This window comes from Chiloscyllium punctatum, chromosome X (genome assembly GCF_047496795.1).
Source record: "Chiloscyllium punctatum isolate Juve2018m chromosome X, sChiPun1.3, whole genome shotgun sequence".
Lineage (NCBI taxonomy): Eukaryota > Metazoa > Chordata > Chondrichthyes > Orectolobiformes > Hemiscylliidae > Chiloscyllium > Chiloscyllium punctatum.
This window is the reverse complement of record NC_092791.1, coordinates 32,505,137-32,525,238: the sequence shown is the minus strand read 5'-3', so window position 1 is coordinate 32,525,238 and position 20,102 is coordinate 32,505,137. Positions and strand designations below refer to the sequence as shown.

Here is a 20,102-nt window from a genome sequence, read left to right as displayed (position 1 = left end):
TGTCTTCTACCTTGGAGCCAGTTCTATATCCGATTGGCTAGTTTTCCTTGTATTCCATGACATCCATGCTTGCTCACCAGTCTCCCATGGGGTACCTTATCGAACACCTTACTGAATTCCAATTAGATTACGTCTACTGCTCTGCCTTCATCAATCCTCTTTGAGTTTTTTTGAAGAAGTAACAATCAAGTTTGTGAGACATGATTTTCCACGCACAAAGCCATGTTGACTACCCCTAATCAGTCCTTGCCTTTCCAAGTACATGTACATCCTGTCCCTCAGGATTCCCTCCAAGAACTTGTCCACCACTGACGTCAGGCTCATTGGTATATAGTTCCCTGGTTTGTCCTTACCACCCTTCTTAAACAGTGGCACCACATTAGCAAACCTCCAGTCTTCCGGCACCTCCCCTTGACTATCGATGATACAAATATCTCAGTAAGAGGCCCAGCAATCACTTCCCCAGCTTCCCACCCGATCAGGTCCTGGGGACTTCTCCACTTTTATGCGTTTCAATAGACAATAGGTGCAGGAGTAGGCCATTCTGCCCTTCGAGCCTGCACCATCATTCAATATGATCATGGCTGATCATCCTTAATCAGTATCCTGTTCCTGCCTTATCTCCATAACCCTTGATTCCACAATCCTTGAGAGCTCTATCCAACTCTTTCTTAAATGAATCCAGAGATTGGGCCTCCACTGACCTCTGGGGCAGAGCATTCCACACAGCCACCACTCTCTGGGTGAAGAAGTTTCTCCTCATCTCTGTCCTAAATGGTCTACCCCGTATTTTTAAGCTGTGTCCTCTGGTTCGGCACTTACCCATCAGCGGAAACATGTTTCCTGCCTCCAGAGTGTCCAATCCTTTAATAATCTTATGTCTCAATCAGATCCCCTCTCAGTCTTCTAAACTCAAGGGTATACAAGCCCAGTCGCTCCAGTCTTTCAGTGTAAGGTAGTCCCGCCATTCCAGGGATTGACCTCGTGAACCTACGCTGCACTCCCTCAATAACCAGAATGTCTTTCCTCAAATTTGGAGACCAGAACTGCACACAGTACTCCAGGTGTGGTCTCACCAGGGCCCTGTACAGCTGCAGAAGAACCTCTTTGCTTCTATACTCAATCCCTCTTGTTATGAAGGCCAGCATGCTATTAGCCTTCTTCACCACCTGCTGTACCTGCATGCTTACCTTCATTGACCAGTGTACAAGAACACCCAGATCTCTCTGTACTGTCCCTTTACCTAAATTGATTCCATTGAGGTAGTAATCTGCCTTCCTGTTCTTGCCACCAAAATGGATAACCATACATTTATCCACATTAAACTGCATCTGCCATGCATCTGACCACTCACCTGACCTGTCCAGGTCACCCTGTAATCCCCTAACATCCTCATCACATTTCACCCTGCCACCCAGCTTAGTATCATCAGCAAATTTGCTAATGTTATTGCTAATACTATCTTCTATATCATTAACATATATTATAAAAAGCTGCGATCCCAGTACTGATCCCTGCGGTACCCCACTGGTCACTGCCTGCCATTCCGAAACAGAGCTGTTTATCAATACTCTTTGTTTTCTATCAGCCAACCAACTTTCAATCCAAGTTAGTACTTTGCCCCCAATACTATGCGCCCTAATTATGCTGACTAACCTCCTATGTGGGACTTTATCAAAAGCTTTCTGAAAGTCCAGGTACACTACATATACTGGATCTCCCTCGTTCATCTTCAGTGTTACATCCTCAAAAAATTCCAGATTAGTCAAGCATGATTTCCCCTTCATAAATCCATGCTGACTCTGACCTATCCTGTTAATACTATCCAGATGTGTCGTAATTTCATCCTTTATAATAGACTGCAGCATCTTTCCCACCACTGAGGTCAGTCTAACTGGTCTATAATTTCCTGTTTTCTCTCTCCCACCTTTCTTAAAAAGTGGTACAACATTAGCCACCCTCCAATCCGCAGGAACTGATCCTGAATCTATCGAACTCTGGGAAATAATCACCAATGCATCCACGATTTCTCGAGCCAAAATAGTTTGCATCTCCTTTACAACACACATTCCTGCTCTGCCTTATATTACCTGCAAACTTGGAAATATTATATTTGGTTGCTTAGTCCATACTTTTCAAATTTGATATTATTTTTCTAATCAACCCATTTGGTGATGTTATTACACACTTCTGGAGCAGGTGGAACTTAAAGCTGGGTTTCCCCAGCTCCGTTTCAAGACATCCGGCACTTCCTTCTCTGTAATATGGACATTTTTCAAGATGTCACCATCTAATTCCCTACATTCTAGGTCTTCCGTGTCCTTTTCCACACTTGCAGAATTCCACTAATTCTACTGACTGCTGCCAACTTGAAAGTGCCTATTTGATCCCCATTTTCTGCTTCCTGTCTGTTCACCAATCCTCTATTCATGCATATATATTAACTCAATCTCCACGAGCCCTTATCTTGCATGTTATTCAAGTATGCTCTAAATGCTGGCTCTCTGTTATCTACCCTATAACATACAACTTCAAAAGACAAATAAATTTTCAAATATGACTTCTCTTTCACAAAACCTTGTTGATCCAACTGGTCATTTTACAATTTTCCAAATGTGTTAAGACTTCCTCAGTAATAGATTCCAACACTTTACTAATGACTAACTTCAGGATAATTGGCCAGTTACTTCCTTTTTCTCTCTCTCCTTTCTCAAAGAGCAGTTATATCTGCCAACTTCTGATCTGCTGGAAACATTTCTAGAAACTAGTTTGTTTTGGAAAATCTTCACTATACATCCATTTTCTCTATAGTCACCTCATTCAGATCCTAGGATGTCCACTGATACCACTGAATTTTTTTAGATTTCAAATGAAGGGCAGGAGAAATTTACTTGTGCATACATTTGTGAGATGAATTAATTTCCAGTCATAAAAGCAAAAAACTGCAAGTGCTGGAAATCTGAATTTTTAAAAAATTCTGAAGAGACTCCACGTTTGGTGGCATCTGGGGAGAGATGTTTTGAATCTGGTATGACTGTTTGAATTGTTCTGAAGAAGTCTTGTTGCATTAATTTCCCAGGTTAGTGACTGAGGCAGAAAGAATGTCAATACTTCAGATTGGACTTGATAGGTGTATGAAGGGAAAAAAGGTTGAGAGATCTAGAAATGTTTTCTCATTGTGTTTGGTTCATGTGCTGGGTTAATGTTGATCCAAACTGGTGGAATCAAATGAAACTTTTGTGCATTTCTGCATGAAATATGGAAAAATATAAAACAATGTTAGGTACTTTATTCCTGATGAAGGGCTTTTGCCCGAAACGTCGATTTCGCTGCTCGTTGGATGCTGCCTGAACTGCTGTGCTCTTCCAGCATCACTAATCTAGTATTTGGTTTTCAGCATCTGCAGTCATTGTTTTTACCACAGTGATTGTTTTACTAGTCGTGGCAATTAGTTCCATGAATGTTTTTCATACTTAGAGTGTGATGTCACCCCCCCCAAAGTGCAGCAACTGTTTTCCTCTGAGTACCTGGAATATGATGTAAACAAGACAATTTGAACACACAACATAATAGTCAAGGAAATGGATGTTAATCTTTCATGTAAGAAATACTGAAGCATTTTAATCTAAAGGTTGTTGTCTAATGGGTAATCAAAATATTATTTAATTCATCGTGAGCAGAATATGATTTTTAATACAATAGGTAATAAGCTTTTCAGAAGTGATCTTTCATGGTTTTGGTTGACCTATTGAGAGGACTTTATGAAATATTAACACTAAAGCAAGATGTGCAGTTTGTACCTTAGTATGCCAGTAGGTAGGGACTGCTATGTGAGAAGTGAACGTTTCGAGGAGCAAAACATGAACGTTAAATTATGCTGGATTGTATTTTAACCCCCTCCCTAAAAAAAACATCGTCACGAACAGGATTCGAACCTGTGCGGGGAGACCCCATTGGATTTCGAGTCCAACGCCTTAACCACTCGGCCACCGTGACTCATAGTGTCGCAGTTGAAAGCGGTTTAAATAGAAGATTGGAATAAACTCGCAGTTATTTGAATGGGACAGCGTTATTGTATTGTTTTAAGACGCTTCATTCTAAAATTGCGTATTGTAAAACGTTCTCACGCGATCATCTATTCGGGGAAATCCGGAATACCTGACGCAAGGTTAATTTAGCGTTGCAGTTCTCCGCCTGGACTGTTTTAAATTCGCCTCGAGAGGGGTGTCCTGAATCAAGACATACGTCCATTGCATTAGTATGCAGCCCACTCTAAAATTTACTAAGGAACGGACAATATTTAATGTTACAAATAGAAATGATACATACTTTTTGTGCTCACAGGATCCATATTCTGCTCTTTATTTATTTATCGGGTCTTCCCACCCCTGTCTCCTCCCAGTTTGGCGGTTCCAGGGTTGGCGGGAATTCTTGGAGCGCGGGTTATTCAGATTTTAGGAGGAAAATCGAGTTGAAACATTTCAGTCGGAAATTAGCTTGCAACACCTAAGGTGAGCTTGTTTCTTTTACCCTCCCTTCAAATCGTTCTCCCCCAAATTAAATCCCTTCAACTAAAAACAGAATGATTTTGCCACATGAGGAGGTCATCCTGCTTGATCCTGCCTGTACCGGTAAATTCAGGATTGTGATTTGTCACTTTTGGGTTGCAAACTTATTCAAAAATATTCCTTTTTAGATCCGAAATTCTTTTAGCCAGTTTGATCATTTGTTCTTCAGCTATCTTCCCCGCCACCTCCCCCCCCCGCCTTTCCTGCCTTCCCATTTTTTTTCCTTTTGAACCAATACCTCATTTTACTGGATTTTGTATATTTTAAAATGTTTGCATAATTTGAAAACAAATCTGGAATATGATTCTCAATAATATATTGACATCTTTAAATTGTGGAACACTCAGCCTGTCCTTGGAAACCAGCTGACATTTCTTTCGAATACTTCAGATGATGAAGGGTTGAGGGTTTGGGGAGATAAAAAGGTAAAAACAATGACTGCAGATGCTGGAAACCAGAATCTGGATTAGTGGTGCTGGAAGAGCACAGCAGTTCAGGCAGCATCCAAGAGATGTCATTTGTGTTGAAAAACGCTTCTGCATTTTAAGTAAAGCTTGCAAGTACCACTGCGCCATATTTATGTTTTTCGATGTTACCTACTCTCTTTCACGTATAGTTGAAGATTTAGACTGGCTTTCTTCACATTTTGAAGTAGACTCAGCAACCGTTTACAAGACCCACAAAAATGTAGGTCTCTACAGTCATAGAGATGTACAACACACAAACAGACCCTTCGGTCCAACCTGTCCATGTCGACCAGATATCCCAACCCAATCTAGTCCCACCTGCCAGCACCTGTCCCATATCCCTCCAAACCCTTCCTATTCATATACCCATCCAAATGCCTTTTAAATGTTGCAATTGTACCAACCTCCACCACTTCCTCTGGCAGCTCATTCCATACACATACCACCCTCTGTGTGAAAACGTTACCCCGTAGGTCTCTTTTATATCTTTCCCCTCTCACCCTAAACCTATGCCCTCTAGTTCTGGACTCCCCAACCCCAGGGAAAAGACTTTGTCTATTTACCCTATCCATGCCCCTCATAATTTTGTAAACCTCTATAAGGTCACCCATCAGCGTCCGACGCTCCAGGGAAAACAGCCCCAGCCTGTTCAGCTTCCCCCTGTAGCTCAGATCCTCCAACCCTGGCAACATCCTTGTAAATCTTTTCTGAACCCTTTCAAGTTTCACAACATCTTTCCGATAGGAAGGAGACCAGAATTGCACGCAATATTCCAACAGTGATCTAACCAGTGTCCTGTACAGCTACAACATGACCTCCCAACTCCTGTACTCAATACTCTGACCAATAAAGGAATGCACACCAAACGCCTTCTTCACTATCCTATCTACCTGCGACTCCACTTTCAAGGAGCTATGAACCTGCTCTCCAAGGTCTCTTTGTTCAGCAACACTCCCTAGGACGTTACCATTAAGTGTATAAGTCCTGCTAAGATTTGCTTTCCCAAAATGCAGCACCTCACATTTATCTGAATTAAACTCCATCTGCCACTTCTCAGTCCATTGGCCCATCTGGTCCAGATCCTGTTGTAATCTGAGGTAACCTTCTTCGCTGTTCACTACACCTCCAATTTTGGTGTCATCTGCAAACTTACTAACTGTACCTCTTATGCTCGCATCCAAATCATTTATGTAAATGACAAAAAGTAGAGGACTCAGCACCGATCCTTGTGGCACTCCACTGGTCACAGGCCTCCAGTCTGAAAAACAACCCTCCACCACCACCCTCTGTCTTTTACCTTTGAGCCAGTTCTGTATCCAAATGGCTAGTTCTCCCTGTATTCCATGAGATCTAACTTGCTAATCAGTCTCTCATGGGGAACCTTGTCGAACGCCTTACTGAAGTCCATATAGATCACATCTACTGCTCTGCCCTCATCAATCCTCTTTGTTACTTCTTCAAAAAAAACTCACTCAAGTTTGTGAGACATGATTTCCCATGCACAAAGCCATGTTGACTATCCCTAATCAGTCCTTGCCTTTCCAAATACATGTACATCCTGTCCCTCAGGATTCCCTCCAACAGCTTGCCCACCACCGAGGTTAGGCTGATCTCCCTTCTTAAACGGTGGCACCACGTTTGCCAACCTCCAGTCTTCCGGCACCTCACTTGTGACTATCGATGATACAAATATCTCAGCAAGAGGCCCAGCAATCACTTCTCTAGGTTCCCACAGAGTTCTCAGGTACAGGTCCTGGGGATTTATCCACCTTTACCTAATGTCATTGTTTCCCCTGTTTTGTATATGAAGTGTTGTCGCTGATGTCAGTAACACATATTGTTAGTATCACTCTCAAACATGCAGCTTTTCCATTTTAAATCTTGTGCACTTCTCAATTTTACTTAGATTAGATTACTTACAGTGTGGAAACAGGCCCTTCGGCCCAACAAGTCCACACTGGCCCTCCAAAGAGTAACCCACCCAGATTCATTCCCTAACCCTATTACTCTACACTTAGCCCTGACTATGCACCTAATCCACACATCCCTGAACACTATGGTAATTTAGCATGGCCAATTCACCTAACCTCCATATTTTTGGACTGTGGGAGGAAACCGGAGCACCGTATGGACACCCACGCAGACACTGGGAGAATGTGCAAACTTCACACAGATAGTTGCCTGAGGCAGGAATTGAGCCCGGGTCTCTGGCACTGTGACGCAGCAGTGTTAACCACTATGCTACCATGCCGCCCATTTACAGCAGATAACGATACAACTTTTCAGGTGTCACCAATTTTAGTACAGTTTGCAATGCCAACTGTCCTTAACATACGCAAGGAGTGTTGAGAATAATAGAGAGAGGGAGGATATTCTATTAAATTAGCTCAGAAGTTAACTTGAATAATTGTGTTGCCTGGTGTAGCACTATATTTTTCCAGGTTCAATTCTGCTGATGATGTCAAGGTGCTGGTGTTGCGCTGGGGTGGACCAAATCAGATGTCACATGACACCAGGTTATAATCCAACATGCTTATTTGAAATCACAAGCTTTCTGAGCACTGCTCCTTCGTCAAGTGAAGTGGAGGGAAGTGCACAGGCGTAGAACTTATAGGTAGAGAGATTATTACAAGATAATTCTAGGTAATTACTTAGAATCATCTTGCAATGATCTCTCTGCCTATAAATTCTGTGCCTTCACCTGACAAAAGAGCAGTGCTCAGAAAGCTTGTGATTTCAAATAAACATATTGGACTATAACCTGCTGTCACGTAACTTCTGACAATTCTGATCTAATTTTAGAAAATTGGGGTGTTGCATTTGGCCTCAGTGCCAGGGGAAACTGGGTCTTTGGTGCAGTAACAATAAGTAAAATATCGAAGGGATCACAAGTGGTTTTACTCAGTGGAAGGAGAATGGAGGTGATTGAAATTCCAGCCATCCTTGTGACCTCCTCCTTCGGGGATGGCAAATGTATTTTTAACTCCACAAGAAGAGATGAAATTTGTTTTCCTCTGATGGTTGGGAGTCGTAGCATAGGAGCAGACTATTCATCCCATCGGATCCACACTGGCCCTCCAAAGAGGATTCCACCCTATCCCTGTGACTCTGCATTTTCTGTGCCTAATCCAGCCATCCCTGGACACTACAGGCAATTTAGCATGGCCAATCTACCTAACCTGTACATCTTTGGACTGTGGGAGGAAATCAAAGCACCCCCATGCAGACACAGGGAGAACATGCAACCTCCACTCAGGCAGTCACCCAAGGCTAGGATTGAACCTGGGTCCTTGGTGCTGTGAGGTTGTAGTAACCACCGAGCCACCTTTTGGAGTGCCCTTCCTTAGCTAGCAGTGGGGGCAGAGTCATTGAATTTTTTTTCAAAGAGAGGTAGGTTAGATTCTTGATTATCAAGGGAGTTAAAAGGGTTGACAGGAAAGTGGAGTTAAGGACACAATCAGATCAGCCATAATCCTATTGAATGGCAGAGCAGGCTTGAAGGGCCAAATAGCAGAAGTGGGTACTGCAGATGCTGGGAATTAGAGTCAAGATTAGAGTGGTGCTGGAAAAGCACAGCAGGTCAGAAGCATCCGAGGAGCAGGAAAATCGACGTTTCGGATAGGAAAAACAAAGGGCTTTTGCCCAAAGCGCCAATTTTTCTGCTCCTCGGATGCTGCCTGACCTACTGTGCTTTTCCAGCACCACTGTAATCTTGAAGGGCCAAATGGCCTACTCCATATTCATATGTTCATAACACCCCAAGATGTCTACCAGTCCCTCTTTTCAGGGATGCAGTATGTGACTTTTGCCAATCCTACCACTCTCAAGAAACTGGTGGGGCCCTTGTGCCAGCCTCCTGTTCTGGCAGGACTGTAGTAAGAGGTTAATGGTGATAGTGTCATATTCTGTTTTGCAGAGCAGCATGATTAAGACCAGGAATTCATAGTGACCATTTTGCTGTTAGCTTAAAACCAGACAGCAAATGCAAGCAGTACTCGGTAGGTCTGGTTGCATCTTAGACAGAGATGGAGTTAATGTTTTAGGTTGATGACCCTTGAAATGCGCAATGGTAGGAGTGTGGGAACAGCACACTTTTTGTCTTCTTTGCGCCGATGTATACATTTGACTTCTCTCTTCCACCCTTTATAACAACATTTCATTTGCAATATACTTTTGAGCAGATGATAAAATGATTCTTCCACACTGTCCCGTTTACAGCTGGAGCAATTTCACCCTTGTTTTTTCTCTCTCTTCCCCCTTGCATTTCTTTTGTTCCAGGTTGCTTCTGTCCTATGTCTTTACTACTTTGAAGAGTGTATTGTATGGACCTGAACATGATGAACTGTGAACTACTAGCAACGTGCAGTGCTTTGGGGTACCTGGAGGGGGACAGTTATCACAAAGAGCCTGATTGCTTAGGTGAGTTGTTTCAGGCCCGCGCTTTTAGCCATGTTTTAAATTCTGAGGTTTAATTCTTTAAATTGTATGAATGTTGTATCTCAGAATTGATAGGGTTTTCTGGCAGCCATTATCCATCGACTTGGGGGGAAACTGTTGGCACAGGAGTATTGTGATAGAGATGTGCAGCACAGAAACAGACCCTTTCGTCCAACCCGTCCATGCTGACCCAGATATCCCAACCTAATCTAGTCCCACCTGCCAGCACCCGGCCCATATTCCTCTAAACCCTTCCTATTCATATACCCATCCAGATACTTTTTAAATGTTGTAATTGTACCAGCCTCCTCCACTTCCTCTAACAGCTCATTCCACACACGCACCACCCTCTGCGTGAAAAAGTTGCCCCTTAGGTCTCTTTTATATCTTTCCCCTCTCACCCTAAACCAATGCCTTTTAGTTCTGGACTCCCCCAACCCAAGGAAAAGACCTTGTCTGTGTACCATATCCGTGCCCTTCATGATTTTCTCAACCTCTATAAGGTCACCCCTCAGCATCTGACACTCCAGGGAAAACAGCCCCAGCCTATTCAACCTCTCCCTATAGCTCAAATCTTCCAACCCTGGCAACATCCTTGTACATCTTTTCTGAACCCTTTCAGGTTTCACAACATCCTTCTGATAGGAAGGAGACCAGAATTGCAGTATTCCAAACGTGGCCTAACCAATGTCCTGTACAGCTGCAACATGACCTCCCAACTTCTATACTCAGTACACTGACCAATAAAGCAAAGCATACCAAACGCCTCCTTCACTATCCTATCTACCTGCGACTCCACTTTCAAGGAGCTATGAACCTGCACTCCAAGGTCTCTTTGTTCAGCAACAGTCTCCAGGACCTTACCATTAAGTGTATAAGTCCTCCTAAGATTTGCTTTCCCAAAATGTGGCCCGTCACATTTATCTAAATTAAGCTCCATCTGCTACTCCTCAGCCCACTGGCCCATCTGATCAAGATCCTGTTGTAATCTGAGATAACCTTCTTCGCTGTCCACTACACCTCCAATTTTGATGTCACCTGCAAACTTACAAACTATACCTCCTATGTTCGCATCCAAACCACTTGTATAATTGTCATTGGATCAGTAATCCAGAGCTCAAATCTCACCAATTAATTTTTAAAAAGACTAAAATTAAACAAAAAAACTAGTCCAATGATAACCATGAAATCATTTTTGTTTGGTTCACTAATGTCCTTTAGGGAAAAATCTGCCACTCATACCTGGTCTTGTCTACATATGACTCCAAGTTCACAGCAATGTGATTGAGTCTTAAATGCCTTCTTGAGTGGTGCCTAGCAAACCACTCTAACCAGCTCCTGTGTAGTATGATAAAAGGAATTTATTTTTAATTGCATAAATATACTTTATTCATGAAAAATCTTTATAATACTGAAGTGTTTCTGTGCAGACTATGTACTTGAGAAAGTAACATTTAGAAATTTGGCATTCCCTGCAGTTGTAAAACAAAAGGTCCAAGGCATCTTGTACTTATACAGGGCTCTTTTTACATACATTTGAGGTAATGGAAGGTCTGATAACTGAATAGACCCCCATTGTACTTTTGGAAGAAAGATCTTAGGTGGTGGTCTTTCCCAACTGTGCCTTGGTGGCAGCTGCCCCAAGCTTTAGTGCGTCCCTCAGCATGTGGTCCTGGACCTTGGAATGTGCCAGCCTGTCGGGGTCAATAAAAGGAATTAAATCAGACAGACCACTTGGTACATGCCAAGGCAATGGAAGTAATGGCACACAGCCTTGTCATTCTTGCAAAGTCTCTTCTTCCTGTATAAAAAAAAGCCACCATTCACATTTGCTTTCCGCAAGTTAAACTTGCTTTCATCAAAACAGCGAAATAGAAGTTTCATTTCAGAAAAATTAGCTCACTTTTTAAAGAGAACAAGCTATATACAACTCTTCCATTGCTTTCTAGCCAATCAAACCATCTCTAGAAAGGAAGTCTAGACTGCCAGCTGCAGTTTTAGATTTTTGGGCTCCATCTTAAAACTCCATCTGGGGCATTGTTAAACGTGTATCTCTTGGTTGTTATGTAGTTTAGTTTTACGAGTTGAACAATTTCTTTATCCTTTACTATTCTATCTCTCCTTGTATGTTTGTAATTGTGTTTCTGTTGCAAATCAATCCCCAATGTCTAAAAGTATATGAAATAAGCCCTACGTTGGTTTAATTTTCCTACAGTAATGTGCTCCCTTACAAAAGTCATAGTTCACCAATAGAGGGAGTGGGGAAATACACCCTGTTGTTGTGGTTCTGTTCGCCGAGCTGGGAATTTGTCTTGCAAACGTTTCGTCCCCTGTCTAGGTGACATCCTCAGTGTTTGGGAGCCTCCTGTGAAGTGCTTCTGTGCTGTTTCCTCCGGCATTTATACTGGCCTGTCTCTGCCGCTTCCGGTTGTCAGTTCCAGCTGTCCGCTGTAGTGGCCGGTATATTGGGTCCAGGTCGATGTGTTTGTTGATAGAGTCTGTGGATGAGTGCCATGCCTCTAGGAATTCCCTGGCTGTTCTCTGTTTGGCTTGCCCTATAATGGTAGTGTTGTCCCAGTCGAATTCATGTTGCTTGTCATCTGTGTGTGTGGCTACTAAGGATAGCTGGTCGTGTCGTTTCGTGGCTAGTTGGTGTTCGTGTATACGGATCGTTAACTGTCTTCCTGTTTGTCCGATGTAGTGTTTTGTGCAGTCCTTGCATGGGATTTTGTACACTACATTAGATTTGCTCATGTTGGGTATCGGGTCCTTCGTTCTGGTGAGTTGTTGTCTGAGCGTGGCAGACAACAACTCACCAGAAAGAAGGACCCGATACCCAACATGAGCAAATCTAATGTAGTGTACAAAATCCCATGCAAGGACTGCACAAAACACTACATCGGACAAACAGGAAGACAGTTAACGATCCGTATACACGAACACCAACTAGCCACGAAACGACACGACCAGCTATCCTTAGTAGCCACACACACAGATGACAAGCAACATGAATTCGACTGGGACAACACTACCATTATAGGGCAAGCCAAACAGAGAACAGCCAGGGAATTCCTAGAGGCATGGCACTCATCCACAGACTCTATCAACAAACACATCGACCTGGACCCAATATACCGGCCACTACAGCGGACAGCTGGAACTGACAACCGGAAGCGGCAGAGACAGGCCAGTATAAATGCCGGAGGAAACAGCACAGAAGCACTTCACAGGAGGCTCCCAAGCACTGAGGATGTCACCTAGACAGGGGACGAAACGTTTGCAAGACAAATTCCCAGCTCGGCGAACAGAACCACAACAACGAGCACCCAAGCTACAAATCTTCTCCCAAACTTTAAATACACCCTACTATTTAAAGAGAGGAGAAAAATTAAATTGCAGTCTGCTTGCTGTTATGAGCGTAGGTGATAGTAGTACTGGATAAGATGTGGAGATGCTGGTGTTGAACTGGGGTGGACAAGGTCAGAGGTCACATGGCACCAAGTTATATTCCAAGGTTTTGGAGTACTACTCCTTTGTCAGGTGGCGAGAACAGGGAGAATGATTTGTTTTGAAACTCATAATCTGTCTGTAACAATGCTACTCAAGGCCTTAGAGAGCAAGAGATCTGCAGGTTGGATTCATGGTTTGTGTTCAGTGAACCAACTCCAGCTACTGTTTGCTTTGGAATATTAGAGATGTGGGAAGGAAGCCAGCGAAGTAGAGGCATTTGACTCATCATGTGCTAGCATTCTGAAGGATCGCTCCACTAGTCCTGGTTTTTCCCCATGGCCTGACAATTTTTTTTGTTTTGCAGTTGAAGAATTATTTCTGGAAGGTGCACATGTGGCTGTTGGACAGGAAAAGAGTCAAGTCTGGTTGTGATGGCCTCATGGTAGCATATCCAGCCAGAACCTATTCTCTGCTTGTGCCTGAAAAATGGCCACTTGAGTATACGGTCAAACAAAAGCCGATAACTTCAGGAAAAGAAGTGGAGATGATTAGAAGTGACATTTGATTTTAAAAGCAGATGCTGACTAGGATTCATTCTTGTTTTTCAGAGGGTGTCAAAGATCTAATCAGGTACTTAAGACACGAAGATGAGACAAGAGACATTCGGCAGCAACTGGGAGCTGCACAGATTCTACAAAAAGATTTACTGCCCATTATCACACAGTATCCTCAGGAGAAGGTGCTGTATGAGGCAGTTATCAGGTATCAATCAAATTTGAAAGCGTTTTGCTGCATGGAGCATTTTTACAGAGTGTTCATTGCATTGAAAAGGGCTGTGTTCTCTCCATTTAGGTAATATGTCAGACTACAGCAGTGAAATGTGAATCATCTCCAAATTTTAAAATGGTGGCTCACTGGTTAGCTCTGCTGCCTCACAGCACCAGGAACCAGGTTCAAATCCAGCCTTGAGCGACTGTCTGTGTGGAGTTTGCACATTCTCCCCAAGTCTATGTGGGTTTCCTCTGGGTGTTCCGGTTTTCTCCCACAGTCCAAAGATGTGCAGCTTAGTTGAATTGGCTATACTAAGTTGCCCATAGTGTTCAAGGATATGTAGGTTAGGTGCATTAAACAGTGGAATGGGTCTGGTATATTCTTTGGAGAGTCAGTGTGAACCTGCTGGGCCAAATGGCCTCTTTCCATACTGTAGGGATTCTATGATTTCTACTTGCTATAATCAAGTAAATAAGACAACTAAATATCCATTTAGTTTCTGGATGTAAGTTTGCTCACTGAGCTGGATGATTTGTTCTCAGATGTTTCATCACCATACTAGGTGACATCATCAGTGAGCCTCCAGTGAAGCATTTCACCAGCGACTCACTGATGATGTTACCTAGAATGGTGACGAAACGTCTGAAAACAAACCTTCCAGCCCAGCGAGCAAACTTACATCCAGAACCTTAACCTGAGCTACAAATCATCTTAAAACTCACTATCCATTTGGCTTGTCTAAAGGGACTCTCTTTGGTTGGCTCCTTGTGATAACAATTTCAAAGTGGAGCTTGAGGAATCCAAAGAAATACAGAAAATTGTTTAAAGGAGAAGGAGACTCGAGATGAAAGGGGGGATGCTGAGATGGGAGAGCTAATGCAGTTTCAAATCTAGCTTTGGAATAGTATGGTGTTTAGCCTGTGAACAATGCTTTAACATGGTGAGGGGAGAGGGACGTGCATGGGAAGGTTGGCTTTCTAATCAAAACCAGGCAGCAAACAAAGATTGACTGTATGTGAACTCTGTATCAATTAGCTGGCTTTCCAATGCTGATAGAGGGGATATGCTGGACGTCATTGCTATTTGAATCTTCCATTCTTGTTACTTTCTTTCAAAGTTGGAAGATTTGTTCTTGAGACAGGGAATGTTTGCTGATGGGGCGCTGCTAGGCTGAGCAGTCATTATACTTTTTTATTTGAGTCTATCACGAAAGCTGCTCTGAAAGCTAATTCTGGTAAGAGACAAAAGCACCAATGTAGAGCATGTTGAAACAACATTAGGGGCACTACACATTTATCAAACTTCAATCCTTGGGCGCTTGCTCATCTTTACTAAGACAGCTACAGAAGACTTTGAAGGCCTCGGATAGGGCTTCCTAGGATAAGTCAGTACCCTTAGTAGAGTTGTGAGCTGAAACTTTCATTGTACAAGCTCCAAGGCAGCAGTGATTGATGCCCTGCTTTTATGTTTCCATTCTAAATCCCCACCTCATCGACCAACAGTCGTAATAAATTTTCAAACCGCTGACTGGGGACACTGTGGGAGGGTTCTGGGTAATGGGTAATTCAAGATGAAGGAAGGGAAAAATTTCTGGCTGTAAGAGCTGCTCCTTTTTTTGAGGTATTTTAGGTGTTGGAGGTAATTTCCTCGAATTCCAGGAGCAGCAATTACTGTTTTATATGCTGTTGCATTGTTTTGGAACTTCGGGGAAAAAAAAAATCAAAACAACAGCAGTTTAAAAAGGAGAATAGCAGACAAAGGAAGCCCATGGTGAGGACAGTGCAGAGAGAACCTGCACAGTTACTGCCTTAGCTGTTACAATTGTAACATTTAAGATGCATTTGGATGGGTATATGAATAGGAAGGGTTTGGAGGGATATGGGCCGAGTGCTGGCAGGTGGGACTAGATTGGGTTGGGATATCTGGTCGGCATGGGCGGGTTGGACCGAAGGGTCTGTTTCTATGCTGTACATCTCTATGACTCAAATATGTTTAGGAAACATTGGTCTAGGAATTCCCCCTGGTGGCCAGAGCTTGGAGCTGCAGCACCCAGAACTATCCTATTAACAGGAAAGTCCCATTAAAAATATGATGTGGCACGCATTAGATGTAGATGTGAAGATCTGGACCCGTGGGGGGTGTGAGTATGTACAAAAGATCTGAGGAGCTGCACATATTGCTTAAAACAAAGACATTTTTATACTTTTCTGAAAAAAAAGGTACATGCTATGATCACAATACATTCAGAGAGTTACCAATCAATACACAATTTTGCTTTATTTGACAGTTACTTGGTCCAATGATATTTCCTGGAAACCAACTTTGTTTTCCAACCCTCAGGCCACCCTTATCTCACTAACCGAGTCTTTGCACCTGCATCTGAAGGTCAGTTAAGATGGCCAGTAACATCTTATCTAGTCTGGTTATTTCTATATTGTAAAGGGAGCATTGTCTGCTAATTTCTGTTGAAGCAGACTGTAATTCGTCAATTATGCAGCTATAGCAGAATTAAAAGCCATTTTATGCAGCTTTTAGCAGAATTGTCAATTTGCAGCCTAGAAGCCATTTTGCCTTTTTTTTGCATCGAGAAGCCATTTTATTGCCATGTAAGTTATTAAGAACATCTGTTAAGCGGTTGTTCCTGACAACAACTAGTTACCTCAGCCTGTATTCAGGTTTCAGATCCTCAGATGTAATTAACAATAAAAATCTCCAACACTTTTGACAGTGCTGTTTTGAGTGGAAGCTATGGGAATATACCAATTTTAATAATTGACTTTCATTTGTAGCGCAGTGTAATGTTTGGTCTTTTCCACCCCTGTGTTTTGTTTCTAGATTATTGGTAAATCTAACACAGCCAGCACTTCTATGTTTTGGGAAGGTTCCTGACAACCCTACCTTCAGACATCACTTTATGCAAGTGGTTTCATATCTGCAGGACTACAAAGAGGTGAGTGTGGACAAAAAATCAGTCTTCTTACATAGAAACATAGGAGTTAGGATTAGGCCATTTGGTCCTTTGAGCCTGCTCCCATTCAATATGATCATGGCTGATTGTCTAACTCAGTCCCCCATTCCCGCTTTCTCCCCCATACCCTTTGATCCCTTTAGTCCTAAGAAGTAAATCTAGTTCCTTCTTAAAAACATTCAATGTTTTGACCTCAACAGCTTCCTGAGACAGTGAATTCCACAGGCTTAGCACTTTCTGGGTGAAGACATTTCTCCACATCTCAGTTTTAAATGGTCTACCCCATATCCTTAGACTGTGACCCCCTGGTTCGGGACTCCCTGGTCATTGGGAACATCCTTCCTGCAGTTACCTTGCCTACTGTTTTTAGAACTTCATAGCTTTCTGTGAGATCCTCCTCATTTTTCTAAACTCCAGTGAATATAGTCCTAACCGATTCAATCTCTCTATGTGTCAATCCTGCTATCCCAGGAATCAGTCTGGTAAACGTTTGCTGCACTCCCTCGATCACCAGAACATCCTTCCTCAGATAAGGAGACCAAAACTGCACACAGTACTCCAGGGGTGGTCTCTCTAAGGCCCTATCCAATAGCAGCAAGACATCCCTGCTCCTATACTCGAATCCTCTCACTATGAAGGCCATTGCACCATTTACCTTCTTCACCGCCTGCTTCACCTGCAATATCTAATTTTAACGACTGGTGTATGAGGGACACCCAGGTCTCATTGCATCTCCCCCTTCTACCGATCTGTTGTCCTGTGATTATTGTAATGGTACCTTTCTTACATGCCTTTTCTATCTCCTGATTTATTTGTTCTGACTTCTAATTTAGCCACGAGTTGCTCGTATTCTCTCAGCAGAAACTCTTTCCTCTTTCTACCGATATCATTGGTACCTAAGTGGACCGCAATAACTGGATCTTCCCCTCCCACTCCAAGTTCCTAAGCAGCCCAGATGAGATATCCTGAACCCAGGCAACACAGCCTTCAGGACTCTCAGTCCTGGCCACAGCAAACAGTGTCTGTTCTCCTGACAATGCTATACTCGATTACAACTACATTTCTCTTTCCTGTCCCCTCTCTTCAATGGCTCCCTGTACCAAAGTGCTATTGTCAGTTAGCATACAGCCCCCACTGTCATCCACACTGGGAACAAGAATCTCAAACCTGTTAGATAAACTCAAGGGCCGAGGCTCCTAGATACCTCTACCTGCCTTGCTCTTAGTCACACCCCTCCTGTCCCTGATCACTGACCAAATTTGAAGTCGTTAAACTAAGGGGTGTGACTGCCTCCTGAAACAGTGTCCAGGTAACTCTTTCCCTCCCTGATGTGTTGCAGTGTTTGAAGCTCAGACCCCAGCTTAGTAACACTGAGCTGGAGTTCCTCGAGGAACCAACACTTGCTACAGATGTGATCACTATGAACTACAGTGGGCACCACCAGCTCCCACCTCATGCAGTACAACACATTGCCTGGCCTGGCATCTCTATTTTAATTACTTAGTTCTTAATTTGATTTTTATAAATCTCTAGTGGTCTATTAGTTTGTAGCCTGTAAATATTCCCCTATTTACCTTCAATCTGAAAGTATTTAACTATGTGATCTGCCTGTATTGTTCGCAAGACAAAGCTTTTCACTGAATTTCGGTACACGTGACAATAAATTCAATTCAATTCAAGTAACTCATAATTGTCAAATTAGTAGCTAATACCAGCCAATGAACTTGTGGTTTACGTGTGATATCAGTCTTGTGCTGGGCCCTTGATCCTGGGTTTCAGTTGTCCTGTTTTAAAAACAAAACCTTAAATTATGAGTTAAAAAAAAAGCAAAAGGTACCTCTTCCGCTCTGCACGAAACTCCCACAATTGCCACCAAATTCCCCAAACTATGTACTCACTCAGGCTGTGTATTCACTCTGGATGTGATCTCTCCTTCCTGACTCTGCAAAACTTATTGATGATGTCATACATGGTTGAATAGCTGATCAACATTCGCTGCACAGACCCGCATAAAACCTATACACTTGGACTAACACTCATCAAAGTTCCTATCTAAAATGTTCCCTAAATGAGGGAGGAGTCAGTTTTGTGTCTGTCAAATGCAGCCAGAAGAGTTACTGAGCTCAGCTGTGTTTTGGTGGGGGATGTGGTCAATGGCTGGAGCTCTGGTGCTGGCTCATTGGGCAGCAGGAAGGGTGAACCATCCTGATTCATACTTATTTTGAGCAGCATTTCGCAACTATTTGCAAATCAACAACCAAGTCCTCCTAAAGAGTGACCAAAAGAGGTAGGACACCTGGTCAGGGAGATACCTAACTTGTCAGAAATTTAGAAATCATATTGGGGAATGCAGTGACTTTCAGTCGGGATATTTAGTCTGAAAATTGGAAAGACTTTTTTTTTCTGTATTTTTGATTGTGGACTGAAATGGGTAAGGGACTGTTTTAAAATCCAAGGACTGTGGAAGGAATTACTGTGCTTTTAAAAAGCAAGCTACCAGTGTTATTGTCAGTGCAGTTTACACTGTTGTTTCTTCAACCAGTGGGGAAAGTTTAGTTGCAGGTGAACTGGCACCAGGAAGCATGCCCCAGTGAGATTTAGCCAGTAACATTGGTCTCTGGAGCGGTGACCAATTGTCAATGACAAAACTTTCTGCCTGTCAGACAAAGGGGGGAGAAGATGGCCTATTGGTATTATCACTGGACCGTTAATCCAGACACCCAGATAATGCTCTGGGGACAAGGGTTTGAACCTGCCACGGCAGATGGTAGGATTTGAATTCAATTTTGAAAACTCTGGACTTAAGAGTCTGATGATGACCATGAAACCATTGTCGATTGACAGAAAAACCCATCTAGTTCACTAATGTCCTTTAGAAAAGGAAATGGTCACCCTTACCCAGCCTGATCTGCATGTGATTCCAGACCCACAGCACTGTGGTTGACTCTTAACTGCCCTCTGGGCAATAGTCAGCAACACCTTCATGCTGTGAATGAAGAAAGGAAACACAAACAACTGAGACATTAGCTCCCAGGTAGCTGAACAACTTCTGGGAATGAATGCTATAGCCAGGAGCCTATGGACTCCTGGAAAGGACAGCTAATAATTGTTAACCTGTGACTAAAATCTATAATCATAGAGATGTACAGCATGGAAACAGATCCTTTGGTCCAACTTGTCCATGCCGACCTATATCCTAACCTAATATAGTCCCATTTGCCAGCATTTGGCCCATATTCCTCTAAACCCTTCTTACTCCTTTACCCATCCAGATGATTTTTAAATGCTGTAATTATACCAGCTTTCACCACTTCCTCTGACAGCTCATTCCATACACGTACCACTCTCTGTGTGAAAAAGTTGCCCCTTGGGTCTCTTTTATATCTTTCCCCTCTCACCCTAAACCTATGCCCTCTAGTTCTGGACTCCCCCACCCAGGGA

General features: G+C 42.9%; 1 protein-coding gene and 1 non-coding gene across 4 annotated transcripts in view; one reads left to right on the top strand and one right to left on the bottom strand.

Annotated features, from left to right (window-relative positions):
* Positions 1-3,914: 3,914 nt before the first annotated feature.
* trnas-cga (transfer RNA serine (anticodon CGA)) lies at positions 3,915-3,996 on the bottom strand. Its single transcript has one exon. It is a non-coding gene; the product is annotated as a tRNA-Ser (tRNA).
* Positions 3,997-4,387: 391 nt separating this feature from the next.
* The window catches only part of timeless (timeless circadian clock), a 62,729-nt gene continuing 47,014 nt past the window's right edge, over positions 4,388-20,102 (top strand). For 2 of the 3 annotated variants that reach the window (XM_072567050.1, XM_072567048.1), the window contains exons 1-4: positions 4,388-4,511; positions 9,314-9,454; positions 13,531-13,684; positions 16,529-16,643. In XM_072567050.1, the coding sequence (XP_072423151.1) occupies positions 9,358-9,454; positions 13,531-13,684; positions 16,529-16,643 (366 nt within the window). In that variant the 5' untranslated portion in view covers positions 4,388-4,511; positions 9,314-9,357. Of the gene's footprint in view, positions 4,632-9,313; positions 9,455-13,530; positions 13,685-16,528; positions 16,644-20,102 lie in introns of all 3 variants that reach the window. The other variant, XM_072567049.1, reaches the window with a different exon arrangement.